At 52.2% G+C, this 16,768-nt stretch overlaps 1 protein-coding gene and 1 long non-coding RNA gene across 6 annotated transcripts; one reads left to right on the plus strand and one right to left on the minus strand.

The window, feature by feature from the left end:
* Positions 1-3,583: 3,583 nt before the first annotated feature.
* Positions 3,584-5,431, plus strand: LOC116653514 (uncharacterized). Of its 2 annotated transcripts, none has more exons than XR_014947227.1 (2): positions 3,584-4,128; positions 5,126-5,431. It is a non-coding gene; the product is annotated as an uncharacterized LOC116653514 (long non-coding RNA). The 2 variants fall into 2 exon arrangements; XR_014947226.1 differs by having other exon boundaries at positions 4,038-4,383.
* A 3,787-nt stretch (positions 5,432-9,218) lies between these two features.
* On the minus strand, positions 9,219-16,375 carry NKX2-1 (NK2 homeobox 1). Of its 4 annotated transcripts, none has more exons than XM_015865025.2 (3): positions 16,167-16,375; positions 11,868-12,244; positions 9,219-11,316 (listed from the first exon to the last, which is right to left on the minus strand). In XM_015865025.2, exons 1-3 carry the CDS (start codon positions 16,217-16,219, stop codon positions 10,646-10,648), a joined length of 1,101 nt encoding a protein of 366 aa, XP_015720511.2. In that variant the 5' UTR covers positions 16,220-16,375; the 3' UTR covers positions 9,219-10,645. The 4 variants fall into 4 exon arrangements, with proteins under 4 accessions (XP_015720511.2, XP_015720513.2, XP_032300968.2 ...); XM_015865027.3 differs by having other exon boundaries at positions 14,936-16,285; XM_032445077.2 differs by having other exon boundaries at positions 13,474-16,285.
* Positions 16,376-16,768: the final 393 nt, after the last annotated feature.

Genomic DNA, 16,768 nt, shown 5'->3' on the forward strand with positions numbered 1-16,768 from the left:
CGGTTGCTTTTAAAGGTTAAGGACAAGTACATATAAAAGGCATACATATATATATTATATATATATATATATTTGCATATGAAATATTTAATAAAATCTGCTCGTATTGTTCCAAGGGATTAATTAGTATTTATTTGGTATTCACTGAGCAATAGAATTATCCATCCCTTTGTTCTTTAAAATGTTGACAACAGAAATTTAAAGAAAAATGTTTCGAAGGGTGCTGTTCAGCTTTTTTCCCCCTTTCTTTTCTTTACTTATATATATATATATATTCTTCACTATTCCTACTCGCAAACGCAAGCGGAGACCACAGAACTGAGGTAGGTCAATCTCCTGCCAAAAACTCCGTCCCATGCAGAGTTTGACCAAACATGAATATTCAAGTCAAACGAATACAGAAATAAAGAGAAATAAAACGTCCCACAGCGCGGTGGCAAAAGACACATGGATACATGCAGACATGCCACGAGCACTGCCTTCTCCTCGCCCCTCCTAAGTTTTGGTTGTAATGAGATCATCCTTTTTCTCTCTCTCCTTCGCTATATAAGGAATTCGTTCTATCTCTCGGCAAATCTCACACTGATGAAGTAGGGACTCTATTATACCTTTGAATCGTTCAAGTTAACAAATACAGAAATCGTTACTTTTTAATGAGGCCGAACACATCCGCAAGGACGAGTCTCACTACGTATGCATACATCATTTCTGCAGGTCGGCATTAACGCTAAGAAGCCTCAAGCTAGTTTTTAGGTCACTGTGATTCGTGGAAGGCTCTCTCTTTTCGTGCCCGGCCCCAGTCCGCAGCCCGTGTCCCAGTTATGCGCGTCAGTGAGGACGCAGTCCTCCAGCGTTCCACTCGCACCACGCGATTTGGTTAAGTGGGAATGTGCCTGCCTGAAGGCTGCTGGGTTGGAGTAGCCCTTCTGTTTTTACTTTGAAAATCACTGGTAATAAAATAAAAGATTCACCTGTTGAGGGACTACGAGTTTTTCATAGTGGGAACCGGGGGGGGATGGAGGGGGGAGAGGGGGGGGTTAAATTATCAAGGGAACCTGTGGCGACACTCCTAAAGGTGACACCAAAAAAAAAAAAAAAAAAAAAAAAAAAAAAAAAAAAAAAAGAATCGCTCTCCAGTGGTTGTGTAAAAAGAGAGTCCGGTCAGAATTCGACGGAGGTTCTACTCGGATCTTGGGGTGTTTTACCGGACCGGGGAAAAGCTCTATACTTCCCGTGGTCCAGACGCATCTTTAAGGGACAAACAAAACGCGTTGAGCACAAACGGCCCAATTCTGTCTGTACACCCCGATGGGGACAGCTTGTTTATGCCATCAGCGTCTGAGCTGTGGCAGAACTTTTCCCGAGAAGAGCGGTCCCTTTTTTCCTCTTTTACCACCTTCCAGGTGGGCGCCAAGAGCAACAGTGCCCAATTTCCGGAGGAACGGGACAGGAGATTGTAACTGTGGAACGTCGGGTAGAGAAGGAACCGCTCCCAAAGCTCCAAACGCAGCCTTGGAGGCCTCCTGCACCACCTAGCCGAGCTTTAATTAGGGCTCAGAACTGTTGAGCTTCTGAGGAGAGGGGAGCAGGTGCTCCTCATTTCCTTCCTAGGGGTAGCACTGTGGCAAACCCAAAGGGGATGAGTTCCCCGCTATCTTCCTTTGCCAAGGAAAAGGCAGCTTTGCGGGGCGGTAGAAGGGGCGCGGGGAGCCGGGCTGTAGTGGGGGGAGTTAGGGGAAGGGAGGGGGACGGGGGTGTGCTCTGCTAGTCAGGACCCAGAGAGGAAACCCGAGGCAGCGGCAAGGATGTCCGCACAAACCCGCCCGTCGCCCTCCTCGAAATAAGCGTTCTCTGCAGAGCAACAATAACAGCTTGTACTTCTACGAGGGCAAATGTGGCTTTCTGCGACATTGATTTATTTATTCCAATATTTATTTATTTACCTTCTCCTCCCTTCCCAGGAGCTAATTTGGCCGTTTGAAGTGGAAGAGAATTACAAACTGGGTGGGAGCGGGGAAAAGCAGCGCGCTGGGACGGGCCACTGCGTTCAGCCTCACGAATCTGTACCTGTTGCAAATCCTGAGCAGCAAACGGAGCGGGGCTGGGGCGCCCGGGGCTGGGGCGCTGCCTGCAGACCTAACGCGCTGTCGGCAGCGCACAACCACATCAACAAGTAAATGAGGGGAACCGGAAACGTCAATTAATGAGCGAGGTGAGGTGCTGGGAGAGCCAGCATTTCACTGTTGGTTCCCCGCAGGAAAACCTCAGCTTTTCTGCCCGCTCCTCTCCTAAAGGATGATTACGGCAGAGGGTGCGTAGGCCTCCCGGCTTTCTCTGGGCTCAGGGAGGTTGAGGAGTAAGAAAAAAGTTCCGATCAAGCAGAAACAGGGAGTGCCGTCCTGCTCGGAGGAAGGACTGCTGCGGGGGGCAAGGTGACGGGGGCTCTGCTCTTTACGCGGCTCACCCACCCCCGACATACGTGCGGTTGCTCTTGAGCATCCTTTCTCTGCTCCGGCAGTGGTACGGAACCTGCCGGGGACAGGAGAGGGGAGCCCCGGGAAGTGCTCCCCAGGATAGGACTCCCCACTGGAAGGGCTCTCCAGAGCAATGCTCCATCGGACAGGGCTACCCCGGGCAGTGCGCTCCGCTCCGCGGTCGCTGGCCCCCAGCTGTTCTCCGTGCACGTGTCCCTCCTCCGGGCTTTAATTCAAAAGCAAATTATCGTTTTATAAAAAATAAAAACAAAAAACAAACAAACAAAAAACGGCGTTCTTAATTGTTAACCCCAGGGCTATGGTCAGTCAACACGATTTTCCAATCACTATTTTCCTTGTTGTTTCTTTATATATATATATATATAAATATATATTAAAAAATATATATTTATATATATATATAAATCCCATATATAAATATATATATATCCCATTCGGAGAGTCTCGGTGTAAATCAAATCTTTGTTTTCTTAAACAATTAAATAATATTTTCAGATAGAATATTATTTTTTAAATACTGCGTGATTAAAGTATCCTGAAAAAGCTTTGCAACGAAAAGAAAATATTTGGTGTTCTCCGATTCTCTCACCTACCACCTACTCTGAATGCGTCCTGTATCTTCCATCATGTCCGGCCCTCATGATTGCAAATAGGGCTGTTTTCAAATGGAAATAGGACTTCCAAACTGATTATGTGTATTGAATCGGAATCACTCGCTAGATCCTCTTGTTTAAAATGTATTGAAAAAGAGCTATGGTTGCCCATCTCTGAAACTAGCTGCTTCTCATCTCGGGGAGGTCGATCTATTTTTCAACTTTCTGCCATTTAATAATGTTTCAGCTAGATAATTATGCTGCCACTGTGGAAGGGCGATGCAGTGACACAAACACCCCCTCCCCCGGTATACCTCCACGCACACAATCCCCGGCGCACTCCTCCAACTCCCTGCTCGGAGCCCCCCTCTGTGCCCTCCCCGCTGCCCGCAGACCCCACACCCCAGGCTGCCCACGGGTGTCCCGGCAGCTCACCGCCACTCTCGGCGGCCCCGAAAACCGGGCTCAAAAACATGCGAGCAGACAGCACCCCACGAGGAGAGAAATCCCGACGGCAGGAAGCGACCCCCGCCAGGCTCCCCCAGGGCTGCTTCACACCCTTCGCCCTAACTTTCCCGTCCAGGAGCAGCCCCCCCGCCGACCAGAGCCAAGAAAACTAAAGTCGGGCTGGGGGCTGAGGGGGCCACAGGGGCCCGAGTCTGGGCTAGCTCTGGCGGGAGGGGGCTGTGGGGTCACCCGCTGCGGGCAAGGCGACGGTCAGCACCAAGGTGGCAGTGCTGGGGGGCTGACCTCCTGCCCTTCCCCTACGTGCATTATACCTTTCAGAAGCCACAAGTTCATGCTGTCGCATCTCGTCCTTGAGCATTTTTGGGGCATATCACGGCACTTCCCTACTGTTCCCCCTCTCGATGGGCTGTGTTGCACGAGGGGCAGCCTTGCCTCCTTCCCCCTGCCCCTAGCTCCCCAGACCAGCAGCGGGAGCAGCCCTGGGCCGGCCCTGCGCTCACAGACCCCGGAGGCATCGTCCTGTGTGCCAGGGGATGGGATCGCTGAGAACGACCGGATCCCACGTCTAAAAAGTAAGAAGGGCATGGGCGCTGCTCGCGGGTTGTTTGATCCCCCTGGCCGTCCAGCATCTGGGACCGCGGGCGTTTGTGCCTTGCCTGGAAGAAAGCTGGGGCAAAAGACGCCCTCCGGGCACTAAAGGACGCGATGAGGCCCGTCACCGTCCCCTGAGCATTGCGACCGAACGGCGGAGAAAATTCGGCCCGCTTAGTGCTTCTCCAGCGGGGCCGGGTCCCGCCAGGCACTTCATCTGGGCGAGCGTGGCACAGGTAGGCGGGCAGCGCTCACTCCAAAGCGACAGCTCCGTGCCCCTGTTCCCCAACGCCACAGTAGCCCTACAGACACCTGTGGGTTTTCGTGCAGCCATAGGTGCACCAAGACGTGGGAGCGCACATCTCGCTTAACCGCCCCGCGCTGGTCACCCACTGCTTCTACTCCTCTTCGCCATGAGCGAATGCGGAGATGAAGGGTACGGGGAGCTGCGTACGCATCGTTCCGCAGAAGGAACAGTGCGGTGTGAGGTAGCGCGCAGGTTAAGAACAAATTCCCAGAGGAAGGAGATGTGGGAGATAGAGGTGGCATTTGTAAGAGCTTATCTGAGAAACAGCGGCAGCAAGAACAAAAAGTTTTAAGGAACAAAAGCAGACGGACCGTGTCCCAGAGTCACGTTATTAGGTCACTAACACGCTGGGATGAACTCAGCCACTTCAGCAACACCTCTGCTACGAAGCAAAAAGTCGGTCCCCGCGAGCCCCCAGGTGTGCGCACGTCTGTCGCACATCATTACGTGCGTGAATTTACTCCCCCGAGAAGGACTGCAGTAAAATCCACCAAAACAGATGGAACTGAAGATCTGAACCTCGCACTGCAAATACCTTTTTTCCCCCCTTTTCTTTTCTCTATCTCTCTCTTTTTCTTTTTCTTTTTTTTTTTTCCTTCTTCCTTTTTCCTTTCCTTTTCTGTTTGAACTCCTGCATACATGCGCTTTATTCTCTTCCTTTGCACCATCAGGAATCATCGTACCGACGAGCGCCCGCCAGAAGACATTGGGAGTTCCTATCGAGCAGATGCAAAGGGTCGCACACGTTCGCTAAAATCGGCGGTGTGCACTCACTCGCCAAAGAAGCGCAGCTTAAAAACCGATATAAAATTACCGGGAACGTCCCGCTGTGTCTAAGAAACACCTCCCAGAAAGCAGTAACCATCACATTCAGACTTAGTTATTAGTGAGATACCTGTGGCCGCCAATGAAACTGACCCAAGCAGCGTCATTCACCTGCTAAATAATTTTAAAATAAACAGTTTTAGTTTTTGTTTTTTTTGTGGGTTGTTTTGTTTGTTTGTTTGTTTGTTTCTTTTAGAAGTTCTTTTAGCCAGTTCGGGACTGTCAGTTTCCCGTTTCTTGCATAGACAATGCATTCGGCCTTTCGTAAATGTCTGCTTTGTAATGTAATTCTAAAATAATACCAGTTTTTCCCCCTCCCCCCTCCCACTACCATAAACCTTCAAATCGCAGATGAAATGTCCCAGGCAGCGTTTGTGCCTCTGGGATCCCCAAGACTTCTCCTGCAAGTGCGTTGTTTTAAGCATCAAAACGAATTCAGTTCCGTGTTACACAAACCCACCTTATTCACCACCTTATTTATATTGCTGCCCAGAGCCTTAAGAGAAAGATATAGGATATAGAAAACTTTGACCTTACCTGCTCCCTAACGTGCTGCAGCCAGAAAAGAAAAAAAAAAAAAAAAAAAAAAGATGAAAAAGAAAGAAAGATAGCAAAAAAAAAAAAAAAAAAATGGGGAGAAGGGGGGGAGAAATGACACACACAAAAAAAATCATTTCATATTATTCACCCCTTTGCCAGAGATGGAGTTCTCTCTACCTCATAGCAACAGCCGCACTGGGACAGATCTCTGCATGCGTTTGATGCACACAAACAGTGTTACTATTACTTAGGGTTTGGAGATTGGCTTTTTCCACCCCCCCGAAGGGGATCATGAGAGGAACAACGGTCAGACAGAAAAAAAGTATTTCTCAGCTTTGCTCCCGACGTGGCCGTGGGAGGACCGCACTCCGAGTCCCTCTGCACAGTAGCCGACCCCAGTCGGGCCGGGGTTGGGGCCCAACGGGGTACCTGCACTCTGCCACAGAACTGCCAAAATATCTCCCCTCGCTCCGTGGCAACTTGTCCCGGACTCATCTCGGAGCTGTCTCAGATTACACTGATGGGGACTCGCACTGGCGCGCTGTCTGTGGGCACTGCGCTGCCGTTGGAGCGCCGCGGGCAGGAATGCGCCCTCAGACCCGCTCCCAGCGCGGCCCGACGGACGGACACGGCCCCGGCTCCCAGCGCTGCCCGGGACTGCGGGGCACAACAAACTCACGGCTGGCTGGGGAACAGCAAACGGGAAGGAGCCCTCTGCTATTGTCGTGGGGGCGGTGGTAGGGTTTGGGGCTTTTTGCCTTTTGTTTTCCACAGGTTTTCTTTCCCTCCCCCCCCTTTCCTTTTTCCTCCGTGCATACTCCATGGCAGTCAACCACGAACTCCTACTTAGAGCAGGAAAAATGCCCTCAGCGGTTCTCCCCCATTAAAGGGCAATGCCAGGGAATGGGGAGAGGCAGGAGAGAGCCATTCCTCTCTGGGTCCCTCATCGCCCCCATAAAATGTCCGATTAAGGAGCAGTTATACTGGGAAAGATGCATTCCTCCCATTAGTTCAGGTTTGAGTCTTGCCCCTCACCATCCCAGTCTCCAAACTTCTCACTGATTACCGAGGGACCGAACATCGGCGTACTGCAAGAAGTGAACGTTCAGACGGAGGCACTGATTTTGATTTAGAAAAGCTGTGCAGTGCCTTCGTCCCCGTGAGCGACCTCGAGAGAGAGCGGGGATTAAAATGTATTAAGAAAAAGAAAACCACAAAAAAACACAACTAAGTATCTTCATCCTAATGAAGACATAACCATTTTATACAAATAGATTTATGATAAAAGCAATAAAGCAATGTCATTAAAAAACTCTATAAAATTGTTAAAGGGCAGTTTGTTTGCGTTTCTCCTGATTGATATGTAAATACAGTTTGAACTGTGTTTGCTCGGTCTCTAGTGCTTAATAAAGAGATGAATTCACCTTTCTGTGGAACAAGTAAACAGACTTTAAACTAAGCCGACATCAGACAAAGTGGAAACGAGTTTATTTAATCGAAACTAAATCTAGTTTAAGAAAGATAAGTCAGTGTACATAATAATCCATTACAGTAATTACACCCACCACCAAATATGTGTTTATGAGGTTGCCGAGACACAATAAAATTCATTTATTTCCCCCGAGGTCTGTAATGAGAAGTCACCGGCTGGGTGTCTGCCGCACATGCCAGCCCCACTTTTCTCCAGGGACGGAAGGAGGTATTTCTCGGCTGTTTTAAGGCCTTTCAGCGCTCCTCAGCTGCGAACGTCTGAAAGGACGCACATATTCATTACATCTGAAGGGGAAATGTAGACTTCAGCACAGCAGTGTCCACCTCGGCCTTGTGCATTATCTCCGTCAGAATCACATCATCGTTTAGGTTGGAAAAGACCACCAAGATCATATAGTCAGACCAATCCCCGATTGAAGAATCAGCCGAATGCCCACCGGTCCCACTCCCCTCGCAGCGCCGTGGCGCGCTCCGGGGATCCCCAGCACTTCTCCCTTTGAGCAGGACTAGGGGCACCGAGGGGCTGAGTTTAACGCGTGTGTCCGAAAGGAACGCGAGCTCGGTAGAGAAAGAGGGAAAAAAAATAAAAAGAAATAAAAAGGAATATTCTTTGGGTTAGTTGAGACTGCCCCCGTGTAAAGCGGGACGTAATATAAAGAATGAAAGGTCTCGAAATTCCTGCTAACACACGTGATGTTCTCTAGTTAGAAATAAGGAGTGGGGTGGCGGGAGGGGGGGGGGGGGTAGGGAGGGAGACGGGGGACGACAACGACGACGGGGGACGAGGGGGGCAGAAAGAATCCGATAATCTTTTTATTCATTCTGTCTATTTCCCTTATTCTCCATCCAAACCGGCACTTGGTGTCCGAGTAACGCCGGTTATCTTATATCAATAAAGGGCTTTCGAAAGCTGCTACTTAAGCTGGAGGTTGGTTTGTTTTCATTCCGGCAATCTGCTTGCTTTCTCCTCAAAAATATGAGCGTTTCATAATACCTCTGTAATGCAGAGAGCTTTCAATGACTGCTAGTCGCTTCCGTGGTTTAACCGGGGAAGGGTTGGGGGGGGGGGGGGGGGGGCTGGGGGCAGGGGGGGAAGGGGGGGGGGGAAGAAAAATAAAGAAAAAGAAAGAAAAAAAAATAATAGAAACCGAGCAGCAAATGCAAAGGTAATGCTGAGAGGGCCTTCGGGATGGGGGCTTCTTTTGTTACACTCACAAAGGGGATATTTGGGACCCGAGACATCAAGAACGACATGAAGTTCAGGATTGTCCAATATGAGCTGCTTCACTGGATATGCTTAATATATTTACAGCAGAGTTAATACCTAACTGCTCTCACTACCCATCAGATTTATCTTACAACCGAAGGCACCTCGGTTTCTCGGCCGGGCGCACACACGCACACACATTCACACCCACACCTTCTGCATCAGTTTCTTTACTCATTTCCCAAAGCGCTACGAAAATAAAGGAGAAAACAAAGTGGAATTTAAAATAAATAAATAAATAAATAAACAAAATAGAGAGAAATAAAAAGAAAAAAAAAACAGAAAAAAGAGAGAGGGGAGGGGGGGGGAAGAAAAAAAAAAAAAAAAAGAAAGAAAAAGAAAAAGAAACAAAAGAAAAAAAAGAAAAAAAAGAAAGTCCAACCTGTGCTCTGTGCTATGCTGAGCCATAGCCTGCCCTTAACCCCCCGCCTGGAGACTGGGGTTGACGCTTACAGGAGAGCTGCACGGCCGCCTGTCTGCCTGGGAGGTGTGTGCGGGTGGGAAATTCAGTACAGCCCTTTAAAGAAAGTTAATCCAAACTACAATTCGTACACAATAAACTATCTTTTTATTTGGATTATAAATAAGGTGACTGTACTTCCCTTAAAATGCAAGTACATAGGAAAACCTGCTAGAAATGGTTCTTTTTTTTTTCTTTTTTTCTTTTTCATTATTTCTTTTTTAAATTAGGTATTTAAACTGGACGCTCTTTAAAACGGCCGCATGTCCTACACTGTCAGCACGTTTGTCGTTAGTTTTTTCTAGTGTCATCAGACTTCTCCCTTCTTTCTCCTCCGCGCCTTTGGCATTTGGCTCTCTCCTCCCGGAGCACTTCGCTTTCTCCGGCAAAAAGGACCGAGCCTCCCCCCCTCCTGCACCCGGTAGCGGCAATGAGTTCGGGCCCGATCCCATCCCCTGCGGCCCAGTATCTCCGCGCTCTCTCTGCGCTTTCACTCGGCTCTCGGCCCCGCGCTCCGCCACCTCCCGGCGCGGCCCCCCCAAGCGGGGGCGTCCCGGAGCCCGCAGCGTCCCGATCCGTTTCCATCCAACGAGAAAATAGAGATGGGGGAAAGGAGGGTCAGTCAGGAGGGAGCCGAGGGAAAATAAAATTTAAAAAAAAAAAAATTTAAAAAAAAAAAAAGAATATTCGCAACGTGTATAATTTATTAGAAGCTTCTTATGAACTATATTTAAGCCAAATATCTACATAAGTTACAACAGGAAAAGGCGGCGTGCGCAAAGAACAAACTGCCGGAGGGTTTACGAGGGGACGATCAGTGTCCATAAAAAAGGGGGGTGGGGTTGGTTTTGTTGATTGTATTTTTTTTTCTTTCTTTTTACAACAAAATATACAGGATACTAAAAACTATGGGTTTAGTCCAACTTTTGACAGCATTATACAGCTACAGGTTCACATCAAACGTAAAGAAAAGCCAAAGCCTCGTGTGGCCCCCCGGCTCCACCGCTGGGACGAGGCTGGGAGCGGAACCGGGGGGTGGGGGAGGTTGCTCTGTGGCTGCGCGCCGCGACCGCGTTTTTGGGAAAAAACCCAACCCCATCCTCCCCAATCTCTATATTTACATGCAAGTCCTAGACGCTGGCAAAGGGTCCATCTGCAATCCGAGCCTTCGGGCCATGCCTACCGACGGGCCCCTGTCTGCAGACTGCTCCGTGGTTATTGGTCAGAATTGGTTTAACATCCCACACAGCAAGCTGGGGGGGAAACGGGAAAAAAGAAAGACCCAAAACCGTCACAGTATCAGCGAACGGAACAAAAAGTCACTCTCTCCCTTTCTGTCTTAGGGGTTCTCAGAGAACCACTCAGTAAAACGGGGGGGCGAAAAAATGCTTTAGGGAAAAAAGAAAAAAAAATGTAAAAAATGAAAAAAAGAAAAAAAGAAAAAAAGAAAAAAAAAAACAATAAAAGAGCAAAGGAAGAAGCACCCAGTACTTTGGACAGGACAGAGATTTGTGTGACTGGGAAAATTTGCTTTTTTCTTTTTCTCCTTTTTGTTTTGTTTTGTTTTGTTTCGTTTTGTTCTATTTTGTTTCGCTTTCTTTAATCCTTTCACCAGGTCCTACCGTATAGTAAGGTGGAGCAGGACATGGCAGTGCCATAGTCAGAAGTGGAAGAGTTCAGGTGAGACAAACTGGAGACTTGGCTCTGCAGGGAGGAAGGGCTGGCCGAGTGCTGTCCCATGTCGGGAGACTGCCCCGCACTGTTTGTCTGATGGCTCTGATGCTGTCCGAGGCTGTTGCCATTGGTGGCTACCGTGATGGTCGTGGCCGCCTGCTGCGGGTGGCTCTGGATGGCTGCGGTGGGGGTGTTGGAGCCCGCCTGGCAGGGCTTGCCATCCTTCACCAGCACCGGCACCGCCACCCTCCTGGGGGACTGCTGCTGCTGGCAGGAGCCGTTCTCCTGTTGCATCTGCTGCTGCGCAGCCTTGTCTTTGGCCTGCCGCTTCATCTTGTAGCGGTGGTTCTGGAACCAGATTTTGACCTGAGTCGGGGTGAGGTGGATCATGCTGGCTAAATGTTCCCTCTCGGGGGCGGAGAGGTATTTCTGCTGCTTGAAACGTCTCTCCAGCTCGTAAACTTGGGCCTGGGAAAACAGGACCCTCCGTTTCCTCCGCGGCGTGCTCTGCAGCGGGGCCATGCTCTTGCTCACGTCCCCCAGGGAGCTCAGGCCGCCCATGCCGCCCATGTTCATGCCCGATGACGGCGCCATGAAGCGGGAGACTGCAAGGCAGAAGGGGCGCGCTGTCAGCGGCTCGTTTCGGCCCCGCGCTGCCCCCGCTCCCGCAGCCGCCGCCTCTCTCGTTCCCCCGCCGCCCGCGGGACCCCCTCTCTCCCGGCCTGGCCCCGCTCGCCCCTCGCACCGCAGGCGTGCCGCCGCACGGTCCCTGCAGCTGACGGCTCCCGCGGCCGGGGGCTCCGCCGAGCCGGGCTCTCCCGTTCCCCCAGCTCGTCCACGGCTCCAGCGGCTCCGCTTCCCTTCGTCCTGCCGGGGTCGAGCGGAGCGCTGGGGGCCGGGCAGTGCCGGCTTCCCTGGGGCTGTGTTCCACGCCGATGCGCGGCTGCCGGCTCCCCCCTCCCGCCTGCCGCCCCGGGAGCTGCCGCGAAAAGCCCGGAGAGGGGGGACGGGGCCCGATCCTCCGGTAGAAGGATGAAAGAGGCGGAGGGGAGCGAGCGGGGTCCGCGCCGACTTTTGCCCCCGACGACCGCGGGGCGGAGGGGCAGAGAGGGACGCAGCCACCCCCCAGTGGACAGCCGGCCCCGGGCTCACTTACTTGAAGAGAAGCGGGGGTCCGGGTTGGTGCCGTACCATCCTGTCGCTGAAGCGCTGTTCCGCATGGTGTCCTGGTAAGGCGGGAGCTCGCTCATGTTGCCCAGGTTCCCATTGCAGTAGCCCCCCATAGTAGCGTGGGAGAGCTGGGGGACCCCTGCCGCTGTCATATGGTAGGCGGCAGTCACCGTTCCGTTGTGGCCCATGGGGTGTTGCTGCATGGCCGGCTGCGAAACCTGAGACTGTCTGTAGGCTGACAAGGGAGCCCCCAAGTTACTGCCCTCCATGCCCACTTTCTTGTAGCTTTCCTCCAAAGGACTCAAGATGTCAGACACTGAGAAAGGAGTCGTATGCTTTGGGCTCATCGACATGATTCGGCGGCTGGGGAGGAAAAAAAAAAAAAAAAAAAAAAAAAAAAAAAAAAAAAAAAAAAAGGAAGGGGAGGCAAATCTTTTTTTTTTTTTTTTTTTTTTTTGCCAAATATTCTGGTGTTGCCTTAACGCCGATCTTGTTGGATGTACACGTAACCGAGTGGACGAAGTCCGCCTTAATTGGATTGAGTGGAGGCTCAGGGCTGCCTTTCGTTTGTTTTAGCCAGACGCCAGGTTTTAGGCTGCCACCAGAGGCGGGGCATAGGCACTAAAGCAACAAGACAATAGAAGCCTACATCTTGCCCAAGATAATTAGCTTACATGCTGATGACAAGGTAAACACCTTTAAGTTTTACTTGTCAGGATTTTTTTTTTTTTTTAATGTCTTAAAAAAGAGAGAGAGAGAGAGAGCGGCAGGGAGATGGAAAGAGAGAGAGACCCCGTGCGCAGAACTCATTTTATTTTTCTCGGGGGTTACAATATTGTGGACGGGTAATGGAGAGCAATGCCTAAAGCCCCCGTCTGCCTGTGTGGAAGGATTTCAGATCAGCCGCGGGTGGGCAGGCTGGCAGGCGGCAGTCGGGAGAGCTGCGGGCACGGGACTGCTGCCGCTGGGCACTAGGAGCGACCCTCCTCTGCCCCCCAGATCTGCCCGGAGGGGCTCCGCAGACAGCGATCCGCAACACCTCCCGCTGCTTAGGCACCTCGTGGCACCTGGTATCCCAGGCACCTTTCTGTACCCTCTAAGACCCTCGGTGTGAGACCCTGTTTCTCTCCCTGAAGCCACAAGTTCCATTTACCTAAGGCTTTCTTGTCTTTTTTTTTTTTTTTTTTTTTTTTTTTTTTTTAAACCTCAGAGAGAGGTGGAAGATGCAAGTTTACATAAACGAGCAGCAATTACATTGCTCCGAGAGACACACTACTGAAACAGCATAAAGCAAAGCGTCTCTCGTTATTCCCAAAGGCAAAGGCTGCCCCAGGCTCCCGAGGTCCCTCTGAACCCGAAGCTGCTCCCTAAGGTTATTTATACAGCGCGGGAGCTGCATGAAGAAGACCTCTCGGGTCATTTGCCGCACCACCTTGCTAACGAACTCCTGCCACTTAGAAAAAACCTCAATTTCTGCCATTTTCGGATCAGTTGTGGGATCCTGCGTAAGAACAAAAGAGAACCCACTCCCATCTCCGCGCACACACACGCGGCGAGTAGCCCGTCACAGCTTCTGGTCCCCACGCGCGTACCTCGGTGCGCTTCGGGAGGAAGGGAGGAACCTCCACTGAGCAATTCACACCCCGGCCGATAGCCCTGGGAAAGTCGTTTAATAAAGCGATTACCTGAATATTAAGGAAATTACAGCGAAGGTACAGTTAACCCAGTGACTTTGAAGTGTCAAGTAACTATTTAGTAATTGCACTTGTAAATATATTGGTGCTCGGCTGGTTCGTGCTTAAAAATGCAAAAGTGCACTTGCTACCCGGGAATAACTAAATATCTTTGTCTAAAGTGGCAGCGTAAATAGCCGGTCGCTTTGTGACTACGCTAGATATTAGCGCATAAGGATCATTTTGCCTCAATTGGGAGGCTCTCATTCAGTAGGCAAGAAACCGTTTAGGAGAAAGTAGGTTCCCGTATGAGAGTTAACATCCTTCAAGTGTAAGCCTCAGCCTTGATTACACTTTACAGCTCCGCGAGAGGTGAGCTTTTCCACACACATAAACCGGGGGACTTTCCTTCCGTCAGGCCCTCGGCCCTTCTGGCCCCGCTTGGATCCCCCCAGCCCCAGGGTGGGCTCTTGGGGGTCCGTCGGGTCCCGCGGGCACAAGGGCAGTTTCAGGCTGGGGGCGGCTTCTCTGAATTCGGCCTCTTTCCTCTCCGGACCTTTGGATCACTTCCTTCCAGATCCCTGGGGTATTTATTTCCCCTTACCTCCCACTCCCGCGTCTCTTCTCCCCCCATCCCCCTTTCTGTGCGCATTTTTCAGTAAGATCTTGGGGTTTGCTCCTGAAAAGAGATCTCACCTTGTGGGGTTTTGTTTGTTTCTGTTTCCCTCGGATTCCTCGCCCATCACCTCCGTGCCTGCTTTATTGGCCTTTAAGAACAGGAGGGTGAGGATAGAGGAAAAAATAATACCGAAGGATCCACCATCACATCAATCTCGGGAGGTAGCACGGCGGTGCCCCATAACCCGCGGAGCCGGGGTTGGGCTGGTGGCTGCCCATACTGCACCATCCCGGGCACAGCCGCTTCTATGGGGTGCGCTCGGGCAGCCCCCGAAACGCTGCTTGGTGAAATGGAGCCGAACGAGTCCGGCCCTGACCCTGCTCGGGGGCTGGAGGAGGGGAATTAGAGAGAGAGCAGCGGGGTGAAGATCTTTTAGTGGGCTGACCGCTGTCTGTGGATACTGAGGTTCTGCACCCCGCAAGATCCCACCTGCAGTTTTCAGCCCCTCCGGATCCATCCAGTGAGATGGAGCAGGGCAGCCCCCGATCCTCCTTACCGCCCCAAGTAGCTCTGCGGGGCCAGTCGAGCCTCGGCTGCTCCCCTCTGCCGCCCTTTCGGAATCCACCCCTCTCCTCTCAGCCCCCACTGCCGGATTTGTGTCCGCGCTCCCCAACCCGGGGCGACGAGGGAGGGAGGTAGGGGAGGGAGAGCAGCGCTCGGCAGGTCCCTGCTTGGGCTGCCTCTGGAGCTATGTTCGTTTACCTGATGCTGCAGCTTAGGGACTCGCTCGAGGTAAAAGGAAATGCTAAGGAGGAGAGCAGGGAAGATGAACCGCGTTTTGCCTGGTGGAAGCATTTTCATGAAAAAGGCATGGTCTTCACCCCGTGTTTGCAGAACGCGGCTACACGGACGTCCCTTCAATAGCTTCTGACCCCACACAATCCGTTTGATAACACTCGAGAGGTGGAAGAATGTGAGACTTTGTCAATCAAACGGTGCCAATCCCAATGGAAACGGTGCCACCAACACCGCAGCGCGTTTCCTCATCAACTGGATTGCGGGGGCTGGGAACTCAAGGAGGGCCTTTTGAAAGAGCGCGCAGGGCTCTCCAAAGCCAACAATGTCTTTTTTATGAGAGCCGCTGTGCTTCCCCGAAGGGAGCCCAACGTGCTTGGCCAGGCAGCGCCGCGAGGGGCTGCTGGAGGATCCGCCACCCACTGCGGGGGGCACAGAAGGCTGCTCAGAGCCCAGTCCGGGCCCTTGTCCCAAACGCTTTGCCCTCTAAGCCCCCCCGGAGTCCGTGGCTCCCGCAGAGCAGAGCTCCATCCAGGGTCCAGCCCCGAGACAAGTTGGCTGCGGGCTCCGGGGGGAGAGGGGCAGAGGCCGAACGATGTGTACTGCGCTATTCAAATGCAACTTTGTAATAGAAAGGCGCGAACCCGCTCCGTGCTATCTGGCAGTCTAGAACGGGTGAAGTGAGAGCTGGGGTAAACTATTCCTTCCGTGCTGCTTATTAGTGGAAGCATAACATACGCGCAGAGATTCAAATTCCCCTCCCAAAGCCCCGAGCTTGTAAAAGGGGAAAGATGCCCCGCGGGAGAACTGGCTGCGATACTTCCCTCTTGGCCGACCCTCAGAAGGACTTCAGGTCCGGTGCCTTATGTGTGTCGGCACACCCCTCCAAAGGAAGAGTGTGCCCGGCACACCGCGCCCGGAGTCCGGGAAGGGAGAGCAGGAGCCATTCCTGCAGCGGCCGCGCGGGGCGGCCCCGTGTGGCTGTGACCGCGGGCACATCCCTGCGCCTGGAGCACGGTCCTGCCGAGAGCTCGTGTTGGTGGGGCTCAGCGGGACGACTCCCTTTCGGGGAATAGCCACCCTTCCCTGGTCATTTTGTGAGGCTGAGGAATGCCTCAGCGGACGGGTCACAATCTCTTCCCCTGAGGTAGGGATCTTAGCAAGCAAACCAAGCAAAACCCCAAAGGGAAATTCTCACCCCTCCGCAGTGCATGCCCAGTTGCTCCTCCAGCTGCTCAGGGCGTGGAGCATTTCGCATGCAGGGCCCACTCGCGAGGCTTTGTCCTCCTGAACCACTTCCCGGCTGGGGCCCGAACTCTTCTGACCCGATGCTCCGACCCCCGGCTTTTCCTCTATCGGGCCGTTCCCGGCCGAGAGGGCCAGGGAGGGGCCAGCAGTGAGGTGCCAGGGCCGGGCTCCGAGGCTGCCGGGGCGGGCGGGGGCCCCGCGCCCGGACCCAGTGGCACGCCTAGGCCCGGCGCCTGCTCGCTGCCCCAGGCGGTGGCTGCGGGCACGGAGGGCCGCCGGCAGCATCGTTCAGGGATGTGGGTTGGCACCTGCCCCGGCACCGTTATTATCAACAATTAGCGCAGTGGCTTCATTGCCACTCTGTGTGCGATTCCTGCCACGTCTGTAGATTGCCACAGTACAGGCGTGCAGGACTTGTTGCAGCCCCAAAACATCTTTGGTGCCGTGTCAGAACGTGGTTTCGCCAAAGTTGGCTGAGGTAATTTGCAAAAAGTTATATGCTATATAGTTAAAAATATAGGCACGGTTCATACAGACGTAAATACATACAAT

This window comes from Coturnix japonica, chromosome 5, assembly GCF_054131305.1.
Source record: "Coturnix japonica strain WE chromosome 5, WE-NBRP24, whole genome shotgun sequence".
Taxonomy (NCBI): domain Eukaryota; kingdom Metazoa; phylum Chordata; class Aves; order Galliformes; family Phasianidae; genus Coturnix; species Coturnix japonica.